Source organism: Sander vitreus, chromosome 12 (genome assembly GCF_031162955.1).
Source record: "Sander vitreus isolate 19-12246 chromosome 12, sanVit1, whole genome shotgun sequence".
NCBI lineage: Eukaryota > Metazoa > Chordata > Actinopteri > Perciformes > Percidae > Sander > Sander vitreus.
The window spans coordinates 29,645,039-29,657,488 of record NC_135866.1 but is presented as its reverse complement, the minus strand read 5'-3'; the positions used below and the strand labels follow the sequence as shown (position 1 = coordinate 29,657,488).

The window sequence follows — 12,450 nt, the reverse complement described above, 5'->3', positions numbered from 1 at the left end:
CGTCACACGTCAGTGAATCAGAAAAAGGTGCAGCTGTCAAACTAGCCAACATCCCGGCCGGGTCAGCTTCATGTCAACATTTATTGCAGACTGGCTGCCATCATGGTGTGAAGCTGCTGCTAAACTTCCTCTCAGAGATCCTCGGCTGAATAAAGGTCCTCACCTCTCATCTCGTCCTTGGGACTGCAGTCGTTAACGGCGTGCTGCTCGCTGTCCTTTCCCACCACTGTTTGCATATCGCCGAGCAAATTAACTGTCAGAATTGCATCGTCTGCACTCTCTTTATTGAATCTCGTTGTTAGGAACCCTCAGGGGTGAAATCAGCTCGGGGGAGCCCGGCAGGGCCGAGCCTCCACTGGGGCCGCTGGATATACAGTGAAGGGGATTAAAGGAGAGAGAGAGGCTGTACAGGTGGCCTGCTCTCATTATTACCAACACATTGTGACCTTTTAAAGGTCCAGTGTGTACATTTTTAGTTGTTCATTATCTAAATCTGTGTTGACCGTTCACAAGCTTGTCCTTTTTCATGAATATTTACCACCACCATCAATTCAAAGTATTCCTATTGGCTTGACATTTTACATTTGCGTTGGCATGAACTGGGGTCCATATTGATGCTCCATCTTGAAATATGTTAGCCAGTAAGACATACTGCTCCACCTTTCACGTTTTCTCTGTCACATGATAAACTCACAGGTGCTGCTAACGCTGCTAATGGGTATCGTAGCTTCCCGGCCCCCGGCAGGTTTGAAGAAGGAAACATGGAGGACCACACGTATTCAAAATCCAAATTTCAGGAACAGGAGTCTTCTTCTTCTTCGCCCCCAGAAAAAGAAAAAGGATATTGAAAAGAGCAAGAGACCGTCTTTTTGAAGCGTGAAGGCTACCGTAGCTGTAATACGTACTTTGAACTGCGTGGTGCGAGAGAGTTGATTGATATATGATCTCAACGCTAGATGGGAGATATTCCCACACATTGGACCTTTAATAACAAATAAACATCCAACAACAGCTGGATTCAAGTGTAGCTGATTGAAGGGACATTAGACAGATTTAGTTTCAAGGTCCCAGTCACAGAGTAACATAGTCTGGTTTAACGGTAGTACATTTCCTGTCTGCTTCCTCTCTTTGTGTTGCCGTTCTCAAAATCACTTTGCTATGGGAAACGACAAACTTCGAGCTAGCAAATGAAAGAAAATAGTGAAAAAATCAGTTTTCCCAAAGCCCAAGATGACGTCCTCAATTGTCTTATGTCCACAACTCAGAGATACTCAGTTTACTGTCAGACAGAGGAGAGAAGAAACTAGAACAATATTCACATTTAACATTTCTTTCTTTGTCCTTTCCTGAAAGTCCTGTGTTAGTTTGACCCTTCCACCCCCCCCCCCAACCGACCTCCGTAAGCAGACATTTGGCGCTCTTATTATTATACTTCGTCACCTTACTTCCTCTTCTACTAGCGTCATAATTGCCATGGCCACTAGAGTGCGCCGCCCTTATAAACACTAATATAGGTCGCTGTCACTACCCGATGTGAGTCGAGTGCAGATGTGAGTTGCGCATGCGTCACTTTACGACGAGTAGCCTACAAGATGCTAACGAGAGACTTCTGTAATGTCAATACAGTAAAAATGGACCTACATAACGAACTGCTGGCTACAAGTTAGCAACCAAACACAACAAAGGCTGTCACTTGAATGGCGTTTTGAGCTAACGTTAGCAACCAAACAATCATAGATAGCTCAAACGTTTTTGAAGTGATTTCCAGTTTGTGTTATTGTTTGTAATGAGAAAAGTTTATCATTTTATGGATTTCACAAATTTCAGTATGACACGTTATGCTGTAAACCCTTTACATCTGAGCATGCGCAACTCACGTCTGCACTCAACTCACGTCGGGTAGTGACAGCGTAATTGATGCTTGTGTGAACATCTGGGTTTCTTTCTCAGTGGAGGGCAGCCTCTTACCTTCACACAAAGAAAATGTCTCTCCAGACATGGGCGTCTTTCTCTCTCTCTCTCTCTCTCTCTCTCTCTTTGTCTTTTTTTTCTCTCTTAGAAACTCTTGATTGCCAATCACAGCACAGATTGGATTCTATGCTTCATTTATCCGGCCTACAGCAGGTAATGGAGTGTTTCATGATGGTGGGAGGCATGGAGTTCACCTCAGGACATGTTCATGGACATCACTTACTCCTTTGTTACGGAATGAAAACCCTGCTGGCTGACTCAGGAACAACAGGACATATATCATTGATATATTGGTATTTATCATAAAAAAAAATGTAATATACCGTATTGACCTGAATATAAGGCAACCCCGAAAACAGCACGATCCTTTTTCAAGACAAAACTAATTTTCGTCATGTCTGTCAGCAAAAGAGAATATGAACACATTATGTAAATACAACTTTTCATGCATCCGCACTTTAAAACAAGGCCACGCCCATTTAGGAGACAGGAAGTGTGTACCGTTTCATACCACAGACCTCAACAGTCCAGCCCACAGCCGACTCCAGAAGTAAAAATCCCATTGATTTTCTCCATAAGGATTTAGAATATCAGTCATAATGTCTAAACCATCCCATAATGTCTAAACCATTCCATGTCTAAACCATCCCATAATGTCTAAACCATCCGAGGTAGACTGACTACGAGCTATGTGGTCTAAACCATCCCATAATGTCTAAACCATCCCAAAATGTCTAAACCATCCCATAATGTCTACGTGGTTGTGTAACGAAGGTTTCTGCTCCCGTAGAAGCTAGAAGTCCGTATGAAATCAACCTTGTTTTAAGAAAAACATGTTTTACCGACGATTTAATGGACAAAAACTACACTACCCACAATCCTAAGCGTAACAGTAACGTCTCTGATTGGTCCAACTCGCTGTTACCATAGAAACGTTTACCGTACCGGCGACACCATGAACGGCTAGAGCGAGCTGCTACCATTGAAGTCTACGATAGTTTCTGTACACGGTCTTGTACCTTTTGCTTTTTTGCCGTTTTCAAAATGTTTTTTTGCACCGAATCAAATGTGTTATACTCCCCATTCATCTCGTAGCTGGTTGGCTCGGTTCCAGACTTAAAACTCTATATAAGCAATTTTCGAAACGTCAATGGAACAATTGAATGGGGAAAAACACTTCCGGAGACAGAGGTGAAAAAAAGTGGGCGGTACTGTTGAGCTCTATAGGAGCAGTGTGTAATGCCAGGGTTTTTCATGCATAGATGAATATATGGCACACTCCAAAGAGGTTTTAGCCAGCCCCAAAGAACAAGTCTTTCTTTCTTTCTTCCCTCTTCCTTTTCTGGCTTTCCTGTTTTTCATTTCCTTTTTTCTTTCACTTCTGAACACTTCTGTCCTTTCTTCTTCCCTTCAACATTTCTTTTGCTGTTTCCGCCCTTTGATTTCCGCCCGCTCCCCTCTGTGTGTCAGGTCCGACGGGCATCGACATTGCTCCGTGTGCATTATTGAACACACTATTTGAAGCAGAACAGGAAGCCGCCTGTTTTGCAGATCAGTATCTGCTGGAATCGCATCGGGTTAACATCGACCTCCCTCCGCTCGCTCCAGGATTATCTCTGTCCTCTGGAAAACTTTGAGGAAAAAACAGGAGGTGTGTTCAAATGTGACGGCAGTGACAATCACAGACAGAACCGCCACTCTGCCGCGCTCAGGCATCAATCAAGCTGCTCTCAGCTATCTTCTGGTGAATTATGTAAAACTCTTTCCAGGCTGTAAAATATTCATGTTGTTATGGTTGTTCAGCACTTCACAAACTTCTCCGAGATGTCAACATTGCCTAATGGCAACACAACAGGCCATGAATGATTTAAAATCAGTTTTAGAGCGCGAGGCTAAAGCAGAGCGATCAATGCTCCAATGTTTTATTGCTTTTTGGCAGCAGGTGTGTTCATGGACGTGGGTAGGGCATGGAAGGAGACGACTTCAAATGAATGTTTTCCCAGCATTTATTAGCTCCTGCAGAAGACAATATTAATACATTAACTCACGTGGCGTGAGCGTGTCAGCTGCATGGCGTGTCCGTTTATATTTCAGCTCCCGTGTTAACAGGTCAGAGCTTACACACTGCCTGTGTGACACGCACGACACGCAAAACGCGTGCCTGCTAGAAATAGGACTGACGCCTATTTTTCACGCGACACGCAAGCGTGTTGGAAGCGTTTCCAGGCAAAATAGAATAGGAAAAGATGTTTGTATGTCATTTAGACACGAATACATATTAATAAATGACATGTTGATGTTTGAAAGTCTCTAGGTTTTGATATAAATGCAGATATAAATGTAATAAAAAAAAAAAGCAGCGCCGCGTCAGACACGTTTCTGGTGTGTAAAGACATAGAAAACGCCACGCAGCTGACACGCAACAGAAACGCCACGCTCACGGCCAGCAGCGAGTGTGTAACCGGCCTAACCCCAACCAATCGGGCTGCTTCGTAGGGCGGGACTCAGACCTAGAAGTTGACAGACTCCATAGGGCCCCAAATTAAGTCAGTGCTAAAAGCTAACTGGAGATTTAAACAATATGACTATAAGTTTCCAACCGAGCTGTAATCTTAAGCTCTTAATCCGTCTGAATCCATCCGGTGCAGTCTGTGAGGTGCCGACAGCTCGCCGAGCCTCAAACCGACAAAACAAAGAAGACATTGTGAAGTGATTTTCTGCAGGGCTGCAGCCCTTCTCTCCCCTGTGTTTCAGTCCAATTCTCTCGTCTCTTCACAAGTTTAACGAGACACAAATCAGGTTCAGAGTGTCTCGTTTGGGGCAGCACCGTGCTCTCTCTCTCTCTCACACACACACACACACACACACACACACACACACACACATACGCACAGTAATAAAAGATTTTGAATGAAATTAAATTGAACGGTTCACCGTTCCATAACTATTCAACAGCCACCCAAGGTCTGAGCTAGAACAGTGTGTCGCTGTCCAACGAGCTGAAAAAGAACAAAAAAAAAAAAAAACCTTATTTTTCCACAGAGGCAACGGTGGGGAGAATATTGGACACGCGGCGCTGCATACAATATTAATTGGCGGTGTTGCTGTGCGGTTCTGCAGCTGGTTGAATTTATTTAGTCCGTTTCCACTTCGTATCTCGTGGTGGGTAACTCCAGACTATCTGGGCTGTGCTCCAGTGTACACGGAAATTAAAATAGCCATTTGTATGTGTGTATCCAATTAATTTCAGCTCTGAAAGGACTAAATATAGATGTTATAGGGTAAAACAAAGGGGCTTTTGTAGCTCATTCATCTTTAGAACATTGAGGATTTAAGTGTGTGAAACTGACTATTTGGGTTGATGGAGCATAGTAGAATACGTTATAGATATATATATATATATATATATATATATATATATATATATATAGATATATACATTGACATAATGCATTCTCTAGCCCCTTACCTTAACCCTTACCCTCACCCTAACCAGAACCTCATTCTAACCCTAATCCTAAAACCAAGTCTTAACCCTCAAACAGACCTTTAAAGTTGTGGGGTCCAGCATTTTGGCCCCACAAGTATACTGGACTCCTGGTTTTTGAACCCCATGAATATAGTTAAACAAGAACACACACACACACACACACACTGATACATACACCACACAGGACACACACACATGCACTGACACACACACACACACACACACACACACACAATGATGCTCATTAACTATGCCCTTGTAGCCGAGCTAGCTAAGAGTTTAATCTACCAGTTAGCTCCTCTGGTAGCTAAGAGTTTAATCTACCAGTTAGCTCCTATGGTAGCTAAGCGTATGGGGCTCAGGATACGTCACCCCGTGTATTGTTGTGATTGGTCGTAGTGTTATCCAATCGCATGCAGTGAGATTCTCAAATGCATGCTTGGTGCCGCCCCTCGAGTTGGGCCATTTTCATTACTCAGTGCCAGACCCTTAATCTTTCAGATTTGGGTCTGGATTTCCAGGCTAGGTGTCCCCCGCACTTTCCATGACGGTGCCCTCTGTCCCCCAAACTCACAACACGTCTGAGTTGATTTGAACGCACCATAAGTAGGCGAGTGTGCACGTTACTCGGTAACGTGCACACTCTGCATTTGGGTCCTTTGCAAACCGTGACAAGTGAATGTATTAACAAACTTGGTTCATTTGGCTGAAATCTGGATCCTCTGACCTGCCTCCTGTGTAGCACATTTGCCCAGTGAGACCATCACAGCCACAGGCCTGGATAACTGCCCAGTGAAATCTGATAAATGGGTTATAGGATTTATTTTAAGTTGACACTGTGAAGTCCTCCACAGAACCAAACACAACTCATAATAAATTAATGATTGATTCCCTACGCTGTGTAGAAGAACTCTGATTTCAAAACACTTTATAAACGGAGCAAAAACTCTCCTCTGTTGGTTTCAAAGACCCAAATAGCTGTTTGACAAAACGGCTGACACGTAGTAGCAACGTGTAAGAAAAGGATGATGCAATCGCTCTTTCAAAAACAGATTTTTCCCAGCAGAGAGGGAAGGCTTTACGTCACACGTGTCAAAGTCAAGGCCCCGCGGGCCGAATCCGGCCCCTCGTAGATTTGGATCCGTCCCGCAAATTTTGCCAAGTCTAGTTGTGCGCCAAACCCAAAAAGGCGGGAAACAGTTTTGTTTGATTTGCTAAATTCTATGATGGCTAAGGAACTTTTTTGCTGACTTTTTGGGGGCATGATGTTGACAACAATGTGACAAAAGTTGAAAAAAGCAACAAAAAAAGATGGCAAAAGCCACAAAAATGTTGGAAAAAAAGCTACAAAAAATGAAACAAATGCGACATACAGTAAGACAGTCAAAGATATTTTACTTTTTCGATGAAATAAAAGCATCTAGATAGATACATTATTCATCCCGAGGGACATTTTAGGCATCCAGTAGCTTAGACAACCATAATACAACAAATACACATACACACATATATCTCACATACATACAAATCACTCACAGAAATGTAAAGAGTTAACAATTTGTGAAGTGATTACAAAGGTCTGGTATGGACTGACCATGTGATGCAGTGACCATGATAAGGTGCTATGGTAGAGTGTGTGCAGTGGTGGTAGTGCAAAGATTTTAGGCATCCAGTAGCTAAACAAACTCTACATGTCTGGCCCTGGATATGATTCTTATTTTCCAGTGTGACCCTTAGTGAAACTGAGTTTGACGCCCCTGCTTTATAGGATACGTGTGACTGTTGTTGTTGTGCTGCAGCTGATTATGAAAGTGAACAGTAGAGATGTAGCTCCCTCTAGTGGCGACATTAAGACCCTGCCTTCAACACACTGTGTTCATGTGTTCATCCCCCTGCTCAGTGGTGTAGTCTAATGTATTGTAGAGGGTATACTGTACTGTGTATGTATGTATATATATATATATATATATGGGGGGCATATCATAGTGGGAGGTCTGGGTGTTCTCCCCCATGAAATTTTCAGCGTCAAAGACTTTATTTAGAAATACCTTTTATTTATTATTATGTGAAGAAGAAAATCACAGATGACAATTAAAAATATATCAAAATTGTAATGGAAAGTATGTTGTTGTGTGTCATCGAGCATTTTTAAGTGGGTATATGGAAATCCCGGAGCTTTCTTAGTGGGTATACTGCGTATACCTGCGTATCACGTGGACTACACCACTGCCCCTGCTGTATGTACTGACCTGTTGTTGTTCTGTGTCTCTGCAGGTTTTTAATTGTTCTGGGATGTTTGATTCTGGCCATTCTGACGACATTCAAGGAACACGAGAAGGTGTCTGCACACTGGCTGGTCATACTGGTGAGAGGACGGGATTCCTTCGCTTCTGTGTTCCAACCTTTCAGGCTGTTTTTGTTGTGGACTTGTACAGGACTTATGTTACATTTGAAATGCTGGTATACAGTAGAACAGAGCAGAAATAAAATAAAAAACGTTCTACACTGTGATTTATGACGTAACCGAACAGCGACTGTTTTTTCCTTTTTTTGGGGGGGTTTCCCCCGTACAGGAAACCTTCGCCATCTTTATATTCGGAGCAGAGTTTGCACTGAGGGTCTGGGCAGCGGGATGCTGCTGTCGCTACAAAGGATGGAGGGGGAGGCTCAAGTTCGCTCGCAAACCGCTCTGTATTCTAGGTAAGGAGCGGGAATCATGGAAAAATAAGAGAGTGACATTTATAGGGCTGCAGCCAGTGGTGGAATGTAACTAAGTACAGTGGCTTGCATAAGTTTAGGAACCCATGCTAAAGTTGACTAAAAAGAGGAATAAAAATCCATCTTTTGGAAATAGATGGAGTACATGGGGTACTTTCCATAAAATCATCTCTTAATGCAAATCAAACCAGCTATTAGGCTAACTGAAATACAACCATGCCAATCTCTAGGTATGGTGAAGGGGATGTGATGATGGGGGGGCCAAGGGACCTTTATCAGGATGCATAGTATCCTGGATCCATGAAATAACTGGCCTTTCAAAATAAAAGTCTGCCTGCCTCTATGGGAATTTAACATAGAGGTGTACTTACTTATGCCCCCTGTATTTTAAGGAAGAACACTTTATTTATTTACGATACATTATTCATTCACAAAGAAAATTGGTGTCCTTAAAGGTTGGATTTTTCCTCATTTTTTTTAAAATTAAGGCATTAAGATCAATTTCCTAAAGATGATTTTTTTTATTCATCTTTTTAGTCAACTTTAGCATGAGTGTGTAAACTTATGCAAGCCACTGTACATTTACTCCAGTACTATTCTTAAGTCCAAATGTTGAGGTTATTGTACTTTGAGTCTTTTCTTTTTGTGTCACTTTCTACTTCTACTCCGCTACATTTCAGATATTCTGTTATAAAAAAAGAAAGGACAAAAAGTGACGTTACGCCACTATGAAGCACTGGATGAAAATATCCATTAACGTGCTTCCTATGTGTTCCAACTAAATCTTATTAACAGCATTTTAACAACGTCTTTTAGGTTCAATCAGCTCTTATATGGAGCTAATTCCACAGCTCTAAAAAAAAACATTCATCGTTCCACAAAGAAGCCTTAATAACTTTGTCGGGTCAGACTCATTATTGGTTTGATAAAAGGGCTCACAGAGAGAATCCTCTTCTGTCTCAGACATCTTCGTGCTGATTGCCTCAGTGCCGGTGGTGGCGGTGCGTAACCAGGGCAACGTGTTGGCCACGTCCCTGCGCAGCCTGCGCTTCCTGCAGATCCTGCGGATGCTGCGCATGGACCGGAGGGGGGGCACCTGGAAACTGCTGGGGTCGGCCATCTACGCTCACAGTAAGGTAGGAACAGACACGACTCGTTTTGGTACCAATAACCAGGTTTTCCATCTAATTGTCAGGCAAATGTTATCCGTCCTGTTGTCCTCGGGTCAAAGTTGACCCATTTTCAAAAGGTTTCTACATCAGAAATTTGGGTTTTCTTTCATCAAAATTGTCAATAGTAAAATAAATGATCAGTTCACTACTTTCATTGAATTTGGGTGTTTTATTCAATTTTATAGCATTTGAAAGAATATTGATAAAAGAACGTTAAAAGTGTCGAAAAAGACGGCCAAAAAATAAAAATGTTTGACCCAGAAAAATAAAAAGTTTACGGTTGACGGGAAGACAACACAAGGGGTAAGCGAACTTTTAAAATGTTGCAAAAAAGAAGAAAAAAAGAAAATGTGAATTAGAAGTGTTTCCATCAACTGGTTTAGAGCGAATAAACCAAGCAACCAACTATAAAGTTGACGTTTGCATGGTTGTATATTGCAAACCGGCTTGCTAAATCAAAGAGTTTAGAAGCTTAGTTCTTAAATGGAGAGAGGGAGCTTTGGACAAGTTGGCCACCTGTGCAGAATACAGGGTGGTTGAAGAGACATTTGGTGTCAGCGAGACAACGCTGTGTAAACGCGGTGTGCAGGGCCATACCATTCAAGCTGTTGAACCAATTCATCAATATACCCGACGTGACTGAGGCACAGGCTATAGAGCCCCGCAACTCCACTACGCACTTTTGTGCCACAAGTGTACGGGGCACTGGATGGGACCCGTATCTCGATCCTTCCCCCGTCCGATGGATATCGGGACTATAGTCATGTGAGTTACATGTTCGCTATGTCACAACTTAATCAGCAAAGCTGTTTCCATCTCCCATTTTGAGCATTAACTCTTTTGTCGAAAAAGGCAAAAAACCACCTCAAGCGAGCGTAAAAACGTATTTGCCAATTTGGGAAAGTTTTTTAGAATTTTGCCGTTACCGTCAACTTTTTGCGATACTTCAAAATGTGCATTAAAATATGTTGATGGAAACACGGCTACTGTTTGTAGCATGTCTACTACTACTCTTGACTGCACTGAGTTGTAGGGGGCCCTTCAGCACTGGCACTTTATCTATTTTCGTGCAACAGAAAACTCAGATTGGACAGATAGTCTAGCTAGCTGTCTGGATTTACCCTGCAGAGATCTGAGGAGCAGTTAACCATAGTCCTCAGAAATCCACCGGAGGTTAGAACGCCAACACAAAGGAGGGAGGGGACGGACATCCGAAAAGAGTGACATACGGTACAATTTCCAGTAGCACCTGAACAATCCCAGAAAATCCAACGTCGTGGATATAGACTATAAAACCTGTTATATCTGTGTGAAGACAGTTTATTGTGTAATCATGTGTGTGTTTGTGCAGGAGCTGATTACAGCCTGGTACATCGGCTTCCTGTCTCTGATCCTGGCGTCTTTCCTGGTCTACCTTGTGGAGAAGGATGACGTCTCCATGGACGTGTCCAACCACGACAACCCCACCGCTCAGCCCACACCGCAGGACTTCGACACCTACGCCGATGCACTGTGGTGGGGGCTGGTACGTAGATTACATCACGTTTCTGTACAACGCTACCTTTTAATCCAGTTTTCAGAAGGACACAGGCAAAAAAACAAACACTATTTTCATAATAAATCCTTCTTTTTCTCTGTAAATATAGCTTAAAGTCTTTCCTGACAACAGTCCTTAAACCTAATCCTTAAGGCTGAGTTCACACACACTCAGGCGGTCCTCAGGCGGTCTGGCGAAAACACAAGTCTTCCCATTCATTTTGAATATGGGCAGCCCCGGGAAAAACTGAAGTGGCCTGCGACGATAAAGACGTTAAAGAACACACCTCACGCTAAGACGCTACTATCTTTAAAGCTGATGCCTGCATGTAAATGGACTGTATTTATATAGTGCTTTTCTTGTCTTTACGGCTACTCAAAGTGCTTTTACATAGTTCAGGAACCATTCACCATTGGTGTTTGGTGTTTTAAGCCCCGAACGTCGTCTTCCAGGCAGCGTTGCCTGGAAGGCACTAGGATTAGGCAATGGTTAGGGTTAGGTGCCTTGAAGTCGACGGTCGCAGCGCTGCCTTGAAGTCGACGTTGGGGGCTTAAAACACCATCGAGCTTCACCATTCACACACATTCACACACTGTGGCCGAGGCTGCCATACAAGGTGCCACCTGCTCATCAGATAAATATTCACACACATATACCGTCCGATGGCGCAGCATCGGGAGCAATTCGGTGTTCAGTGTCTTAAGTCCGTTAAGAGTCCTTCAGCGCCCAAGGACTCTTCGATATGGGACTGCCGGGACAGGGATCAAACCACCAACCTTCAGATTGGTAGGCAACCGCTCTACCACCTGAGCCACAGCCGCCCCTGCATGTAAATAATGTACATTAAATTGCAGGAAACATGCCGACCATAAATCTTATCAAAAAGAAAGGGTCTGATTTCATGAAAATGTTATGATTATTGTACTTTAAAACCGTAATGATATGAATGTCATGGAAGACCACGAGCTATGATTTGTCGAACAGTGTGACTTGTCCCACTGAACCCCGAGCAGTCTTATTAGGTCTCCTCCTCCTATGTTCCCAACACCGCAGTTATCTTGTGTCTGATCCTGGATTATGAAAAAACTAAATTCATCCGATCTTTCTGAAAAAAAACGTGGGCGTAAATGGCGCAAAAAGAATCAGTTTTTTTCTAAATTCAAATGACCAAATTAGCCATCAGCAGCATCCTGGCTGTAGCTGGGTGGACAGAATGCACTCAGCCAAATTGTCAAACCCATTATCAGTTTTCCGCTAGTAATAGTCTGCGTTTGTGTTGTGTTGTTGGGAAGCTCGTATGCAAAGACTGCGGCTGAACAACGTGATATTTTGTCGGAGAATCCAATCTGAAAGACAAAGAAATAAAGCTGATAGTGAGCCGGTAGCCTGTTGTGGAATCGCCCAGTGTTGGCAGAGCTTCATGCTCTAATGAATGCATCCAGTCATGGAGGTACACTGCAGTTTTTCCAGCCTCATTAAGGAGACCGCCCTTCAACTGGGAGGCCAGAGTTCAAGTTCTATGACAGCAAGCATCTGCCCAGCTGAAGTGTCCTTGAGCAAGA

The 12,450-nt window shown here is 43.1% G+C and overlaps 1 protein-coding gene across 1 annotated transcript in view; it reads left to right on the top strand.

The window, feature by feature from the left end:
- The window catches only part of kcnq3 (potassium voltage-gated channel, KQT-like subfamily, member 3), a 138,982-nt gene that overhangs the window by 104,521 nt on the left and 22,011 nt on the right, over positions 1-12,450 (top strand). Inside the window, exons 2-5 of the mRNA XM_078263769.1 lie at positions 7,736-7,826; positions 8,035-8,161; positions 9,143-9,315; positions 10,703-10,876. Of these exons, the coding sequence (XP_078119895.1) occupies positions 7,736-7,826; positions 8,035-8,161; positions 9,143-9,315; positions 10,703-10,876 (565 nt within the window). The remainder of the gene's footprint in view (positions 1-7,735; positions 7,827-8,034; positions 8,162-9,142; positions 9,316-10,702; positions 10,877-12,450) is intronic.